General features: G+C 41.2%; 1 protein-coding gene across 7 annotated transcripts in view; it reads left to right on the top strand.

Annotated features, from left to right (window-relative positions):
• Positions 1 to 18091, top strand: part of LARP4B (La ribonucleoprotein 4B) — a 121006-nt gene that overhangs the window by 75269 nt on the left and 27646 nt on the right. For all 7 annotated transcript variants that reach the window (XM_055296326.2, XM_055296329.2, XM_063609985.1 and 4 more), the window contains 2 exons: positions 10078 to 10156; positions 12068 to 12204. In XM_055296326.2, coding sequence (XP_055152301.1) covers positions 10078 to 10156; positions 12068 to 12204 — 216 coding nt within the window. The remainder of the gene's footprint in view (positions 1 to 10077; positions 10157 to 12067; positions 12205 to 18091) is intronic.

The raw sequence follows: 18091 nt of genomic DNA, 5'->3' as shown, positions 1-18091 counted from the left end.
AGATTTTAATTTCTCATTGAAAATGTACCTAGTTACCCAAGAGCTCTGACAGGTGTACAAGGAGATGAATGTTGATTGCATGGCTGCTAACACAGTATCCATTCTGTAGCCCATGGATCAAGGAGTCCTTGTGTTTTTCAAATTTTCTTATTTAAAAATACATTTCATAAGGCTCCAGCTGCTATAGATCATGGTTCCTCTGATGGATTCTGGAAAGGATTCACCATTCTAGATGCTGTTAACATTTGTGATTCATGAGAGAAGATCAAAATGTCAACATTAACCAGAGGCGTTGATTCCAGCCCTCATGGAGGACATTGAGGGGTTCACGACTTCAGTGGAGAAAGTCACTGCAGAGGTAGTAGAAAGAGAACTGGAATCAGAAGTAGAGCCTGAAAATATGACTGAAGTGCTGCAATCTCATGTACAACTGGAATGCATAAAACTTGCTTCTTATGGATGAGCAAAGAAAATGGTTTCTTGAGTTAGAATCTATTCCTGGTGAAGACGCTGTGAATATTGTTGAAATGACAACAAAAGATTTAGAATATTCCATAAATCTACCTGATAAAGCAGCAGCAGGGTTTGAGAGGATTGACTCTAATTTCGAAAGAAGTCCCACTGTTGACAAAATGGTATCAAACAGCATCACACGCCGCAGAGAAATCTTTGGTGAAAGCAAGAGTCCGTCCACATGATATACTTTGCTGTTGTCTTAAGAAATTGCCACAGCCACCCAAGTTTTCAGCAACCACCATCCTGAACAGTCAGCCCTCATCATCAAGACAGGACCAGCAAAAAAGATTATTATTTGCTGAAGGCTCAGATGATCCTTAACATTTTCCAACAATAGATTATTTTTATTTATTTTTTTGAGACATAATCTGACTCTGTCACTTAGGCTGGAGTGCAGTAGCACAATCACAGCTCATTGCAGCCTCTGCCTCCAGAGTTCAAGTGATTCTTGTGCCTCAGCCTCCCAAGTAGCTGGGACTACAGGCATGTGCCACCATGCCCAGCTAATTTTTGTATTTTTATTAGAGATAGGGTTTTGCCACGTTAGCCAGGCTGATCTTGAACTCCTGACCCCAGGTGTTCCACTTGCCTCGGCCTCCCAAAGTGCTGGGATTGCAGGCCTGAGCCAGCATGCCCAGCTAGCAATAGAGTATGTTTAAATGAAGGTATTGTAGTTTTTTTTTTTTTTTTAAAGGACGTACTGCTATCTCACATTTAATACACAACAGTTTAGTGTACTCATAATTTTTATATTCACTGGGAAAACAGAATTTTGTGTGACTTGCTTTATTGCAATATTTGCTTGATTGCAGCACTCTGAAACTGAACCCATGATATCTCTGAGGTATGCCTGTACTGTTACTAATTCTTGAAATTATATAGTGATAGCCTTCCAACTTTATTTTTCATAGTTACTTTTAAAATTCTAGTTCCTGTGCATTTCCATGCAAATTAGAATGAGGCTGTTAATATCTACAAAGTGCTGAGATTTTTGTTGGGGGGTTCACTGAATCTATAGATCAGTTGGAGAACATTGACATCTGAACAATATCCATGAACAAGATACATCTCTTACTTGTTTAGATCTTCTTTAATTTCTCTCAGAAGTATTTTTTGGTTTTCAGTGTACTGGTCTTTTGCATCTTTTATCCAGTTTATAAGTATTTTATATTTTTTGGTGCTATTGTAAGTGATTTTTAAAATTTGTATTTGCAGTTGTTTGTTACTAGTATATCAAAATGTTAATTTTTTTTTTTTTTTTTTTTTCTTGAGACGGAGTCTCGCTCTGTCGCCCAGGCTGGAGTGCAGTGGCGCAATCTCGGCTCACTGCAAGCTCCGCCTCCCGGGTTCACGCCATTCTCCTGCCTCAGCCTCTCCGAGTAGCTGGGACTACAGGCGCCCGCCACCACGCCCGGCTAATTTTTTTGTATTTTTAGTAGAGACGGGGTTTCACCGTGGTCTCGATCTCCTGACCTCGTGATTCGCCCGCCTCGGCCTCCCAAAGTGCTGGGATTACAAGCGTGAGCCACCGCGCCCGGCCGTTAATTTTTATATATTGAGTCCAAACCCAGAAATTTTGTTATGCTCACTTACTAGTTTTAGACACTTTTTTGTAGATTACATTGGATTTTCTACATAGATGATTGGATTATTTTAGAATGAAGACTGTTTTACTTTCTCTCCAATCTTGATGCCTTTTATTTCTTTATCCTGCCCCGTTGTACTAGATAGGCCCTCCAATACAGGTGGACAGAAGTGGAAAGAATGAACAAACGTTTGGCTTGTCCCTGGTCTTATGAGAGGCACTCAGTGTTTCACCATGAAGTATAACGTTAGTGGTGGTTTTAGGTCTGTGCCCTTTATCATGTTGATGAGGCACTCTTCTTTTCCTGGTTTGCTGAGAGATTTTTATGAGGAATGAATATTGTAATTTGTCATCTATGGGGATGGGCATATATTTGTTGTTTTTTAGTGTGTGAGGATGAATTGTATTAATTGTTTTTCAAATGTGATACCAACATTCGTTGTCTAAACCTCTGTAGATCATGATACAGTACACTTTGGATATACTATTGGATTCCATTTACCAAAACTTTGCTTAGGATTTTTACACCTGGGATCTTGGTTTCTAGTTTTCATTTCAGTGTTTTTCTTCCTATTTAAGTTTTTGGAAGAGGTTATGTATTATTTCTCCCTCATATGAGGAAGTGAAACAAGTCATGTGGGCAGGAGTTTTCCTTTTTTTCTTCTTTCCTTTCTTACTTACTAAACTTACTTAGTTACTTATAGAGTCTTGCTCTGCCACCCAGGCTTGAGTGCAGTAGCATCATTATGGCTCACTCAGTCCCAACCTCCCGGTCTCAGGCGATTCTCCCGCCTTAGCCTCCCAAGTAGCTGGGACTACAGTAGCGCACCACCACACCTGGCTTATTTTTGTATTTTCTGTAGAGACGGAGTTTCACCATGTTGCCCAGGCTGGTCTCCAAACTCCTGAGCTCAAGCGATCCGCTCACCTCAGCCTCTCTAAATGCTGAGATTACAAGCGTGAGCCACCGCGTCCCACCTGGGCAGGAGTTTCATTTGTGGGAAAGCTTTCAACTACAGTTTATTTTTTCATAGTGCTACTCATTTATTTCTTCTTGAGGGAGCTTTGGTTTATATAGTTACAAAGATTTGGTCTATTTCATCTGAGTTGTGGGGTTTACAGCACAGAGTTGTTCATAATACTCTGTTATCACCTGTGAAATCTGTAGTCATGTTACATCACTCATCTCTGTTATTGGTAATTTGTGTCTTCTTTATAACCCCAATCAATCTGGGTGGAGGTTTGTTAGTTTTATTGACCTTATCAAAAAGTGTTTTCTGTTGGGCACGGTGGTTCACACCTGTAATCCCAGCACTTTGAGAGGCCGAGGTGGGCAGATCACCTGAGGTCAAGAGTTCGTGACCAGCCTGGCCAACATAGTGAAACCCCATCTCTACTAAAAATACAAAAATTAGCCGGGTGTGGTAGCGGGCACCTGTGGTCCCAGCTACTCAGGAGGCTGAGGCAGGAGAACTGCTTGAACCCAGGAAATGGAGGTTGCAGTGAGCCAGGATCGCACCATTGCACTCCAGCATGGGGGACACAGCGAAACTCCATCTCAAAAAAAAAAAAAAAAGTTAGTGTTTTCATTTTATCGATTTTTCTCATTTGTTATACTCTTTCCCATTTCATTGTCTTTCTTCTGATGTTTGTAATTTACTCTCTTGCGATTTCTTTGGGTTTAATTTACCCTTTCTTCTGTGTCCTAAGGTGGAAGCAGAGCTCATTAATATGAGGTTTTTCTTATTTTCTGATGTAGTCATTTAGTTTTACTATTTTCCCCGTAAGTGGTGCTTAAGCAGAATCTCTCAAATTTAGATGCATTGTTTTCATTTTCAGTTACTTCCAAATACTTTATTTCTTTTTTGATTTTTTTTTCTTTGACTCATAGATAATTTAGAGATATTTGATTTAGTTTACAGATATTTGGGGGTTTTCCAGGGATCTTGCTTTTATTCTAGTTTAATTTCATTGTGGTCAAAGAAATACTTTGTATGACTTGAATTTCTTTAAATATATTAAGTCTTATTTTATGGCTTCAAATATGGGCTGTCTTGTTAAATATTCCATTTGTCCTTGAGAAGAATGTGTGTTTTGCTGTTGCTATGGGGAGTATTTTCTCAGTGTTAATGAGGTCGAGTTGAGTGGTAGTGTTCAAGATTACTGTACTCTTTCTGATTTCTGCCTACTTGTTCTGTCAACTATTTAAAGAAAGGTTCTATTAATTTTTGCATTTGTCTGTTTATCCTTTTAGTTTTATCAGTTTTTGCTTTACGTATTTTGAAGACTTGTTAAGGTTTTTGTGGCCTCTTCATTCATTGACCCTTGCCTTTATCTTTAGTAGTCTTTGCTCTCAATTTACTTTGCCTCACATTAATGTAATCACTCCAGGTTTCCTTTGACTAGCCTTAATATGGTATATCTTATATCCTTTCTACTTTAACCTATTTGTGTATTTAATAAAGTGCATTTGTTGTAGATAACATAACATTTGGGTTTTGCTTTTTTGTCTTCTATTTAGAATGTTAACATTTAGTGTGGTAATTGCTTTGGTTAGGTTTAGGTCTCTCATCTTGCTATTTGTTTTAGAATAGTTTTAGACTTAGAGAAAAATTGAGATGATTGAACACACAGAATTCCCATATACCTGGCACCCAGTTTTTCCTATTACTGACATCTTACATTAATATGGTACATTTGTCCCAATCACTGAATCAGTAGTGATACGTCGTAACCTAACGTCCTTTTTCTGTTGCGGGATCTCAGCTGAGAACCACATTATATTTCATTGTTATGTCTCCTTAGGCTCCTCTTGGCTGTAACAGTTTCCCAGGCTTTCCTTGTTTCTGGTAGTTTTGATACAATAGTTCTGAAGAGTACTAGTCAAGTATTTTGTAACAACATTCTCTTCTATTAGAATTTGATGTTTTTCTCGTTATGATACTATAGTGTTAATGGGCTTGAGAAGGTAGAACACCACTTTTATCACATATATCAAGGGTGCACACTGTCAATGTGACTTATCACTGTTGGTGTTGATCTTGATCACCTGGCTGTTTACTGGGTTTCTCACTATGAAGTTACCCTTTACCTCCCCATTTCCATGTTGTACTGTTTGGAAGGAAGTTGCTGCGTACAGCCCACACTTAAGGAATTGGGGATTTATGGTCCCCCTCCATGAGGACACAAATCTTCGTAAATTATTTAAAATTCTTATGTATGGGAGATTTGTCTCTTCTCCTTTATTTGTTTACTTATTCACTCTTTATAGCAGTGTGAATTCAAGAATGTTTGTTTTATACTTTTGGTTATAACCCAATACTGCTTTATTTTGTTGCTCAAATTGTTCTTCTAGCTTTGGCCGTCAGGAATTCTGGTCAGCTCCCTTTGACATGCCCCATCAACGTAGGGCTTTTTGTGGTTATTTTGTTTTGTTTTGTTTTTTTCTCCTTGCTTCAGCCTTAGAATCAGCCATTTCTCCAAGGAGCACTGGGTCCTTCATTGGACAGTGATATCAGAAACCAAGATTGAGTGCTGGGCGTGTTCTGTTTCTTTTTGTCCCATCTGTTCTTCGTTCCTCTTTCCCTCTTTTTCTGTTTTCCTTTGGAGTAGCCTTCTTCTTTGTTTCGCTGTTTTGATGATTTCTTTGCGTGTTTCTCCACTTCCTCCAGCTAACACAGTCTACCTTGAGGTGGCTGCGTGCTGCTTCACATGGAGCACTGCATCAGGGCAGTCTGCCGCCGCTTCTCTCGTGGCCGGATGCTTTGGTCATCATGCCTTTTGCAGTTACTTATGCTGTAAACTGACAATATATTGTTTCTATTGTTATTTAAAAGTCAGTTATTTTTAAAAGAGATTTAAATTATAACAAGCAAAACAGCATACACGTTTGTCCGTGTTGTGGGGGTTTCTGGTGCTCTCTGTTCCCGTTTGTAGATTTTCTCTGTGTTGGGGGCTGACTGTGCCAGGGTCTGCTGTTGCACTCGAGCTGAGCTGATCCATGTTGTCTGCAGCTTACTGATCCTCTGAGCTGGTTGTGCTTCTCATTTTTCTGTTTGATTTTGGGAAGCTTCCGTTACTGTGTCTTCAGGTTCCCGAGTCTGCTGTAATGCTTACCCTGTTGTTAATCTCATCAAGTATTTTTAATATCAGACATTGGAGTTTTCATCTCTGTAAGTTTTTTCTTTCTTTTTTTTTTTTTGTAATTTTTATGTCCTTGCCTTACTTCGCGAACATATGAAATCTTTTTTTTTTTTTTTTTTTTTTTGAGACGGAGTCTCGCTGTAGCCCAGGCTGGAGTGCAGTGGCGCGATCTCGGCTCACTGCAAGCTCTGCTTCCCAGGTTCACGTCGTTCTCCTGCCTCAGCCTCCCGAGTAGCTGGGACTACAGGCGCCCGTCACCACACCCGGCTAATTTTTTGTATTTTTAGTAGAGACGGGGTTTCACCATGGTCTCGATCTCCTGACCTCGTGATCCACCTGCCTCGGCCTCCCAAAGTGCTGGGATTACAGGCGTGAGCCACCGCACCCGGCTAGTTATGATAACTTTTAACATCCTTTTCAGTTAATTTTAACATCTGTGTCAGTTCTGGATTGGCTTCTGTTGGTTGATACTTCTCATTGTCATGGGTCGTATCTTCCTGCTTCTTTCTTTGCATGCATGGTAATTTTTGGTTAGATTGAGTTTTACTTTATTCAGGGCTTAGTATTTTTGTATTTCTTTAAATATTTGATATTTGTTCTGGGACGCAGCCAAGTTTCTTGGAAACAGTGTGATCCTTTCATATCTTGTTCTTAAGATGTTAGGTGTGAGTGGGACGGTGCTGTGTGGGGCCTGTTTCCTATCACCGAGGCAGGGCTCCGGGAATCACAAGATTTTCTGGTGGGGAGGGTTAACCATTTCAGCCTCTGCACGTGAATGACATATATTGTTATACTTCTGATCCTCTCAGGTGGTTCTTCCACGAGCCTTGGGTAGTTTCATCACATCTGTGCTTTGCAAAGAACCTGACCAACAACGTGATGGAGCCTGGGCCCTGTGGTTCTCTGGAGCTCCTCCTGCTGTCTGGCCTATGCAGTCAGCCTCCCCATCTCCTGCATTCTCTTTTTGTCTTCCACACAGCCATACACTGGGTTCCCACCTGACTTCCCACTCCCTGGGCACAGCCTGGGACTTCCCTCAGGGCAGTGGGCTGGATGTGTGGGGGTTACTTTAATGTCTCATGTCAAGCTGGGCGCGGTGGCTCACACCTGGAATCCCAGCACTTTGGGAGGCCGAGGTGGGCAGATCATGAGGTCAGGAGTTCGAGACCAGCCTGACCAACATGGTGAAACCCTGTCTCTACTAAAAATACCAAAAAAAATTAGCTGGGCCTGGTGGTGTGCACCTGTAATCCCAGCTACTCAGGAGGCTGAGGTAGGAGAATCACTTGAACCCGGGAGGTGGAGGTTGCAGTGAGCCAAGGTTGCAAGACCGCGCTACTACACTCCAGTCTGGGTGACAGAGCAAGGCTCCGTCTCAAAAAAAAAAAAAAAAAAAAGAAGAAAGAAAAAAGTTTCGTGTCACATAGGAATCTATGTCCTTTGTTGCTCTATGTCCCACATCCCCACATCTGGAAAACTGTCATTTCATCTGTCTTGTTTGGTTTCTTGGTGGTTTTAAAGGGAAAGTTAACCTAGCCCCTGTGACTCCATCTTACCTGGAGGCAGATGGCCTGTGTCTTACCAACACCATGTGCCCAACCTCCTGTCTCCCTGAGAGCCTGTCTCACTTGTCATTGTCTTTGCTCCTGAGTCTCCTCTGTCTGCAGTGCCAGGCGTTTCTTGCGTGGTTGGGTCACTCCCCATCTTTCTAAGGTGGTATTATCTCTCATCTTAGGTGAAGCCAACCCTGGCAGCCCATCTTCCACTGTAGAACACTTCAGCTGTCTGCTTGCTGTCCCATCTCCTTGCTTCCATTCCCTTGAGTGCAGTCCAGGTAGACAGTTGTCCTAAGCAGCATTTGTCGAGTTCTTTAATGACCCTGGTGCAGCCAGATCTAGTAGTTAGTTTCACCTTCTTGACTTACCTGGCTGTATTGTGTCATGTTATAGTGGACGATTCTCTTTTCTCCTGACTTCACAGTATCCTAGTGGTCTTCCCACCTCGCTGGCTGTGAGCCTGTGTCCCTTGGCCCTCATGTGCGTGACTCCTGTTGAAGGTGGGAGTGTCCCGGGTTCAGTCCTGGGCTGCTTTTCTTCCTTCCCTTGTGGCTTTGGCACCACCTATCGCTTGGAGAGTCCTCCCTAGTGCCCTGTCCTGGATGATTGCATTAGCTTCCGGCTGGTGCCTGCACAGTCTGTCTACACCATGGAACCAGAGAGATCTTTTCAAAATGTCAGCCTTGAATTGGTTTTCTATTACGTTTAGGTTACTTTAACGTCCTCCTTGATCTCACTCACACACACCAGCCTCTGTGACCTCATTTCTTACTGTGTCTGTCACCCCTCTTCTCAGCTGTGCTGGCCTCCTACTGCTGGACTCTACCCCTTGAGAGGCCCCACCTTGGGACCCCTGTGCTTGAGGCTCCCCACTTAGAACACACTTCCCACCTTCCTGCGTGCCCCACCCCTCCTCTGTTAGATCACATGGCACTTTCTGTCTGGACGGCACCAGGCCTTGCTGCCTCTCATCCTGGGTTGTTTCCTCCGTGTCTGTTTCTCTCTGACATGATGTGTATAGTTACTGGTTAACTATCTGTTATCTGCCTCTCCCTCTAGAGTGTTGGCTTCACGAGAGCACAGGCTTTGCCTTATTCAGGCTGAATTCACAGAGTCTGCAATAGTGCCTGGCACATGGAAATATTTAGTAAACACCTATTAAACATGGGTGGTGGAGCGTGAATTTAGATGAGTGACCCGGAGACACCTTAGTCTAGATGGACAGTGGCATCAGGTTGTGTTTTCAATTTTCCATTTTCAGTCTCATTGAGTCCCATGGTTTGGTTTTGTGTTATGGTTACTTTAGCAGTTTTGTTTTCTTTTTGCTGATGGGGGTGGATTTTTACTAAGCTCATTGTGTAACACCATACAAACTCTGTCCCTCTCGTTTGTCCTGAACGCCCCACTTTGTCTTTGCCTTTTCATGGTCTTTAACTTTGACTTTTAAGATACAAGTGTCTCTTGTGTTGGCATGGCTCTTATATGATTGTACCGTGCTAATTTATATAGGAATGTAGGAAAAAACTGAGTTCTTAGCGTTTCAGTGCCTGTCATCTCAACATTATTAAAATACCTGTTTATGCCGTGTCCAGAGTCCAGCTCTGTCTTCTAGAGCTCCAAATTCACGGCCCTGTGCTGCCTGTGACCACACACACCATGCTGTCTGGCATCTTCTCAGAAATTTCTTCCAGGATTTAGAACCAGCTTTTGTTTCCTCTTGAAGATCTGGTTTATTTATCCTTCTCTTACAGGAATTCTGTAACATGACAGTTCTCACTTGTTCCTTCAACTCTGGAAGTTGGAAGGCAAATTGAAGCCTCTGTTGTAGAAACTGTCTAGTCCTAGAGCCTGTTTGATCTCCAGCCTTGGTTTTTTGCCGGTTATCTTTGTTGTTGTTGTTTTAATGTTTTCCTCTGTATTTTATTATTGTTTAGTGTTTGTGTTTGTGTAGGTTACTTGAAAATTCTTTTCGCAGTGAGACAAGGCATTAACTAAGCTTACACTTGTCATTTCTGGTAGAAAAAGCCCCTGCTGAACTCTGCTAATGAGACTTAGATTATTTTTCTAAACTGTGCTGTTTTTGTTTTGGGGGATAAAGGGATAGATTTTTTTGCATGGTTTACTTTTTTGATAGGTAAAATAGCATTTTTCATACTCAGTATACACTTAGGTAGTTGTGTCAGAACGTAAGTTGAAAGCATTAGAACTGCTGTACTGAATTATCTGCTTCCTAAATTTTAAGCCGTTTTTCCTAAGTTGTTTATTACTTTTATGTAGGAGGAAATGAGTCTCAACCAGAAAGCCAGGAAGACCCCCGAGAAGTACTTAAAAAAACATTGGAATTCTGCTTATCTAGGTAAGGCTGGTGGTGGTTTTTCTAGTACCTGATATTTCTGGTATTGTACAAATAGTTAAATAAACAAATGTGGTATTTTATGAAGGAGTACCTACTCATATCCATATATATGTATATTAAGACGTGGACTATTGAGTAATAACAATCTTTTGACATTTGAGAATGGAACATAACCTTCATGTCTGTGGTCCCCAGTGATCTTGGTGGTCACTGTCTGGAATGCCATCTAAAGTGCCTGGCCCGCCCTGTGCTGCTGAATCAGACTTCATCACACTGAAGTTTGAGAACAAATGTGCACCGTTGTTTCTGAAAACACACCAGACACTGAGATAGCAAGTTGTTTTATTTATATAACACTCATTTTTAATCATTTTTCTTTCCCCTGAATAATACCTTTTTCTTAGTAAAACCTTTAAAGTTCCAGTGGCAGAACTGAACATAAAGGAAGATGGGATTGGGTTTGATGTAATTTCTCTGAGTATGACAACAACCGATTGGCCGTGTATAAGGTTTTCTGTCAATGATGATTTTCCAGGTGTTTTCTCTGGAGCCCTGAGGATTCCACACAGGTGTCTGCTAGGGGCTCCTTGAAGCCTGTGGGGTGTATGAGGTGGAGGTGTGAGGGGCTCTGCTGGCCTCCTCCCCACGCCCATGCTGTTCCACGTTTGGAGTCTGAGCATACCGCACCATGACACAGTAGACGCAAAAGGTGCAGGGGCACCAGTGGAACGCCCTAGTGGAGCACAAGTGTGAGCTCTCTGCCACTCACACCATCTGTAGCCCCATGGGGCCAGAATCAGCTACACCAGAATCAGGTGGCCGAGATGAGGGTGGAGCAGGTGGAGCAGGGCCTCCTCCTGCATGGCCTCCGTTGGATCAGCAGTCGTGGGCCTTCACTGAGCGACACTGAGCAGAGGCCCCAGGAACCCAGCACTGTGCTCAGTTTTGAAATGTTTCTTAGGGCCTTGTTCACTACATTACATGATGCCTTGAGAATTTACAGGAAACATTGATCTTTGGCCAAAACACCAGAAAATAGCTCATCTTGGCCCAAAGATGATTTGTGGCTCACCTTTGGATTTTGTGGGTAAAGTTACTGTTTCCTTCTTTTTAATTCTGGCTGCTAGGAAGCCAGGGCTGGATATAGGCTCTCTAGTGAGTGTTCCAGAGTCTACAGGAGGAATTTTGGGTATGACCTTATCCTGGCCTTTTTATGTTTTCCTTTCTTGTTCATTGAGCTGGATTTCTTTACTTTAAATTTTTTTCTTTCTTTTTTTTTGAGACGGAGTTTCACTCTTGTCGTCCAGGCTGGAGTGCAGTGGTGCGATCTCAGCTCACTGTAACCTCCGCCTCTCGGGTTTAAGCGATTCTCCTGCCTGAGCCTCCCGAGTAGCTGGGATTACAGGTGCCGGCCACCGTGCCTGGCTAATTTTTGTATTTTTAGTAGAGATGGGGTTTCACCATGTTGGTCAGGCTGGTCTTAAACTCCTGAGCCCAGGTGATCTGCCTACCTTGGTCCCCCAAAGTGCTGGGATTCCAGGCGTGAGCCACCATGCCCAGCCTAACAAAATTGTATGTATTTTTAATAAACTCCTTAGGTACTTCTTAGGACAAAAATGACAGCTATAAATACTTACATCTTATTTAAAAATAACCATCTTCTCATGAATTTTGATTGTAGAAAGTGCAGTATACTTTTACTTTTGCACTCCCTGCCTCTCCAAGGCTGAGATTTTGAAAAAAATTTACCTGAGGCCGGAGAGACAGCAAATAACAGATGGGTCCTGGGCTGAGATTTAACTCCAAAGCAATACCATGTCACACTCACGCCCCTTGTGAAACTGGAATTACAGTAGGTGAAACTTCCTTTTAAAGAAATATTGATTAAAAGAGATTGTTTTCTTTCAACAGGGAGAACCTTGCTAGTGACATGTATCTTATATCACAGATGGATAGTGACCAGTATGTGCCAATCACAACGGTGGCTAACCTTGACCACATCAAGAAGCTCAGCACTGATGTGGATTTGATTGTGGAAGTGCTAAGATGTAAGTAAATGACAATTTTAAATTAATAATACTTGTCCTTAGAGTATTTGTCTTATCAGTGTGAACCTTTAAATCTATAGCCATCAAATGTTAAGGTCCTTGATGGCAAATCAGATTCTTTTCTGGCCTTCCGTTCCTTTCTGCCCAGGTCCAATAATTCTGGAGTAGTGCCTGATAGTCCCTGGGAATGCCAGTTGAACCAATTATGAAACCTCAAACAAGTTTTGGGCCATATGAAGTAGAAAAGAATCTTTTTAATGGGGATTTTAAAGACAGTTGTTTCATTCATGAAAAACAAAATAAAAATAACATTTATAGTTAAAGTAAAATACATTTTAGTTACAGTTTTGCCACTAAAGGTGTTTCTTTCAAATTGCAACTTCCTGTTTATGTTTGGATGAAATAATTATCGCAATTTTTCTTAAAATTATGTTGTGGACCAGGTGTGGTGGCTTACGCATGTAATCCCAGCACTTTTGGAGGTCGAGTTGGGCGGATCATGAGCTCAGGAGATTGAGACTGTCTTGGCCAACATGGTGAAACCCCGTCTCCACTAAAATACAAAAAATTAGCTGGGCGTGGTGGTGCGTGCTTGTAATCCCAGGTACTTGAGAGGCTGAGGCAGGGAAATCGCGTGAACCCAGGAGGCAGAGGTTGCAGTTAGCTGAGATCGCGCCATTGCACTCCAGCCTGGTGACAGAGATAGACTCCGTCTCAAAAAAAAAAAAAAAAAAAAAGTTATGTTGTGAGTGAAGTTGTTTCTTTGAAGTTTGGCAACATCAAACAGTGTTTAAGCATTAAGTGCGGATGGTGCCCCCTACATAGTTTTGAGTGACTGGACATTGCTAAGCCTGACTTCAAGTCTCAATTAAGTCCATTGCCTACACTCACACAGAAGGGTTTTCACATTGTCCCTGGCTTAACTGTACTATCGACAGTCTGTGCAGGGTTTTTTTTTTTTCTTGTATGAATTTGACTTTACAGTAGTATAAAAAAAGTGAGCATCTTACGTTAGAACTTAGTTGGATTTTCTTTTCACAAATAAAAGTTTTATATTTTTCTGTTTTTAGACAGATATCATGGGTTATTAAATTATTGGAGACAGTGAAGAAACTGTCAAACATAATTACCATTGACTATGAGTTCTGAGAGTGGCACTGCTGTCTCCCAGGATGGCGCCGTGCTCCCTGGTGTCATCATGCAGAACAGAAGCTGTTGTCTGTGCCAGCTGAATTGGGCCCCATCTTTGAAAGGCCAGCAGCATTCTTGTCCCTGTTTATACTCTGAAGTCTTTTTGGTTATGATTAGGAGTTTCAGGTTTCGTTATTCCTTTTAGGACAGACTGCAAATGCTGCTGCCCCACTGGGATGATTTCTCAGTTGATTGTTACTGGCCAGGGGTCGTTTCCACCAACCATGAGGATATTAAATTGCTCTGTCTGGTTGCTTAACAGAGCCCACCTGCCCATAGGTGATCCAGGGCAGCCTTGTCACCTATTTCGTCCCATCTCCTCCCGCCTTTTTCATGACTTACCTTTTATCCATTTGCACTCACTCTTTAGTTTCTCATTTTGTCTTTTTTCACTCGATTTTTGGACAGAAATGTACATGCCTTTGTAAGAACCTGTGTGATAAGAATATAGTTAGCAAGTTATTGCATTCATTGTAGTTCTTAAGAGGATGAAAATGTCATGAATAGGTCCACAGGAGCAAAGTTCTCATCTTTTTTTTTAAATTGAATTGAATGGACGAATGAATTTATTTATTTTTGAGATGGAATCTCACTCTGTTGCCAAGGCTGCAGTGCAGTGGTGCCATCTCAGCTCACTGCAACCTCTGCCTCCTGTGTTGAAGCAATTCTTCTACCTCAGCCTCCCAAGTAGCTGGGCATTACAAGCGTGCACCACCACGCCCAGCTAATTTTTTGTACTTTTAGTAGAGACGAGGTTTTACCACATTGGCTGGGCTGGTCTCAAACTTCTGACCTCTAGTGATCTGCCCATCTCAGTCTCCCAAAGTCCTGAGATTACAAGTGTGAACCACCATGCCTGGCCTCATCTTATGTTTAAATCTTGTGCCCAAAATACCTAGCAGAGACTCAGACACACAGCAGATATTTGATGAATATTTAATTTTATCTTTTTAAAAATTAAACTCAAGATTGTCTGAATGATTTTACTTTGAATACTGCAGCTCTTGTGTTAACTTGTATAAGTTACATTTCTAGATTATTTTTAATATCACAATACACATACAGTGCATGTCCCAGTATGTCTGATTCAAGTGCTGTTTTTACCCTTAATATAACTGAAACTGCTAATTAAAAAGACATGCTAAAATATTTGTCACCAGAATAAATACATTGTCTTATATACACACAGTGAGTACCAGAGCTGTTACAGTGAGCTAGGCCTACATATTCCAACAAGAATAAATTTTAAAATTATAATGTTTATAAAAGCATATTTCCAAATTTGTGCAAGGTGATACCATGTATATAAAGCTTGGGGGTGTGTAAAGCTGAAGCACAGGAATGTTTGTGGGTTCAGAGGCACACAGAGATGGTGTGAAAGCATGAATGGGATTGAAGCTCATCATTCAGTGTCATGTCATGGGGGCAGGTGAGTTGGGCGAGGCATGAAGTGCAGAGGGTATCACCCCTGCCTGTATGGAGGTAGAATTTACATACCGTAAATTATGCATTCTGAGTGTACCTTTGGTAAGTTTTAACATGTTTATACATCCATGAAACTACCACAATCACGATACCAAACAGCCATCACAGCCCACCCCCACCAAGCTTCCTCTACCCCCTCCCCAGGCAACCACTGATTCCTGTCACTACAGATTAGCTTGCAATGTTTACGAATTTGATGTAAATGGAGTCGATTATGCAATATCACTTTCTTTTGGTCTGGCATAACTGTTGTTGTTTACTGGATTAGTAGGTGATTGCTTCTTTTTGCTGGGAAGTATTCTCTCAAATGGATATTCCCAGTTGGTTTATGCACCTACCAGTTATAGACATTTAGGTTATTGCCAGGTTTTGACCACTACAAATTGCTGTGGACACTTGTGTAAAAGTCTCTGTGTGACCATGTGCTTCCCTCTCTCTCGGGTAAATAACCACAAGTGGAATGTCTGGATTGTGTGGTTAGGTGTATGATTAACTGTGAAACCACCCGCCTGTTTTCCAAAGTGGTTGGACCATTTTACGGTTGGCCACCATCAGCAGGGATGAGAGCTCCAGTTGCCCCATATCCTTCTGACACTTGGTATGCAATCATGTTAATTTTATGTTTTCTAATAACTATATAGTGATATCTTATTGAGGTTTTAACATCTATTTCTCTAATGATTAATGAAATTGAGCATTTTTAAATGTGCTTATTTGACTTCCTTTTTCTTCTTTGCAGTAGTGTCTATTTAGATGTCCCACACAGACTTTATTAGTTTTATTAACAATTGAGTCCTTTCTTTAGAAGTATTTATTTTTTATAACAGTTTTAGATTCACAGCAAAATTGTGAGCAAAGTACAGAGATCTCCCATTATATCCCCTGTACACGTGCGTGGCCTCTTCCCATGTGAACATTCCGCAGCAGAGGAACATTTGTTATAATTGATGAAACCTACACTGACACATCATTATCACCTGGAGTCCACAGTTTACATAAGGGTTCACTTGGTATTGTATATTCTGTGGGTTCAGACAACCGTATAGGGACGTTATCTACCATTACAGTATCATATAGGGTAATTTTACTGACCTAAACATCTCTGAGCTCCACCCGTGCATCCCTGCCTCTCCCAATCACTGGAAGCCACTGATCTTTTTACTGCCTCTGTAGTTCTGCCTTTTCCAGAATGTCCTAGAGTTGGAATCCTATAGGATGTGGCCTCTTCAGATCGGCTTCTTTCACTTAGCAATATATGTTGAAGGTTCCGTCATGTCTTTTCATGGCTTGATAGATCATTTCTTTTTAGTGTTGAATAATAGTTCATTGTCTGGATGTCCCACAGTTTGTTTATCCATCTACCCACTGAAGGACATCTTGATTACTTCCAAGTTTTGGCAGTTATGAGTAAAGTTGCTATAAACATCTGTATGCAGAGTTTGCATGGACATAATTTTTTAGCTCCTTTGGATAAGTACCAAGGAGCACAATTGCCAGATCATATGCTAAGAATATTATTTGTTTTGTAAGAAACCACCAAAGTGTCTCCCAGAGTGGATGTACCACTTTGCATCCCATCGGCAGTGAATGGGAGTTCCTGTTGCTCCACATCCTTGGCAGCATTTGGTGGCGACATTGTTTTTGATTTTTGCTGTGCTGACAGGTATGCAGTGACATCTCTGATATCTTAATTTGCATTCCCTATGACATAGGATGTGAAGCGTTCTTCCATATGTAGATTCGCCCTCTCTAAATCTTTTGTGAAGTGTCTGTCCACATCTTCTGCCCGTTTTTTAATCTTGTTCATTTTCTTGTTGTTGAGTTTTTAAGTTTTTTGTGCATTTTGATGTTAACAGTCCTTTATCAGATGTGTCTTTTGCGACTATTTTCCATCAGTCAATGGCTTCTCATCCTGTTGACATGGCCTTTCACAAAGCAGAAGTTTTAAATGTTAATGAAATTTTTTCATGGATCATGCCTTTAGTGTGGTATCTAAGAAGTTATTGTTAGACCCAAGGTCTTCTAGATTTTCTCCTATGTTTTCTTGGACTTAAGGTTTTGCATTTTACACTTAGGTCCATGATCCATTTGGGGTTAATTTTTATGAATGGTGGTGCCAGGTCTGCACCTAGCTTAATTTTCTGCATGTGGATGTCGAGTGGTTTAGCAGCACTTGTTGAAAAGATGCTCCTTTGCTCCACAGTCACATTGTCGATGATGTATGTGTGTACGCTTAAATATGTATTACAGGTATTCTGGATACAAGTCCTTCTCACACACACGTGATTTACAAATATGCTCTCAGTGTACAGCTGTTTTTTTTCTCCTACCAGTGTCTTTTGAGAAGCAGAAGTAGACATTTTTTATATAGTCCAATTTGTAAATTTTTTTCCTGTTGCAGATCTTGCCTTTGGTGTTGTACCTAAGAAATCTTTGCGTGGTCCAAGGTTATAATAGTTTTCCTTTTATTAGTTTTATGTTTTACACTTGAACATTCGAGTCTGTGATCTGTTTTGTGCTGATATTTGTACATGGTGTGGGGTCTGGATCCTGTGTGCGTCTGTCGCAGCACCTCACGTGTCTGGGGCCTTGTCGTGTTGACTGCCCGTGCACGTGGGTGTTGATCTCTGGAACGTGCGTTTCATTCCCTTGACTACTTGTCTGATTTGATGCTAACACTACAGTGTCTTGATCACTGTAACGTTATAGTAAGTCTTAAAGTAGGTTCAGAACCTCGAGCTTTGTTGTGGCTCTTCTAAATGTTTTGCATTTGTATATGAATTTTAGAATCATCATTACAATTTTTCAAAAAGTCCTGTTGGTGTTTTTATTGGGATTGCATTGATTCTGTAAATTTACTCGATAAGAATTTACCCATTCTACCAGTGTTAAGTTTTACAACCCACAAGCACAGAATATGTCTTTATGTAGGTCTTTAAAATGTTCTCTTGGCAGTGTTTTGCAGTTTTCAGCATACGAGTCTTTGATGATCTTTTGTCAGATTAAGATATAAAAACTAAGTTACAATCATGCACCAGTTACCTTTCTTGTAGGGTGAGCTTTGGTGGTTTATACCTTTTAAGGAATGTTTCTATTTCATGTAATTTATTAGTGTGAACTTTTTCATAATATTCTATTGTTATCTTTTTCCTGTTGATAGAACCTGTAATGATGTTGCCACTTTCCTCCTGATGCTGGTGATCTGTGTCTT

This window comes from Symphalangus syndactylus, chromosome 10 (genome assembly GCF_028878055.3).
Source record: "Symphalangus syndactylus isolate Jambi chromosome 10, NHGRI_mSymSyn1-v2.1_pri, whole genome shotgun sequence".
Taxonomy (NCBI): Eukaryota; Metazoa; Chordata; class Mammalia; order Primates; family Hylobatidae; genus Symphalangus; species Symphalangus syndactylus.
The sequence above is the reverse complement of the archived record's forward strand: the minus strand, read 5'-3'. Positions and strand labels throughout refer to the sequence as shown.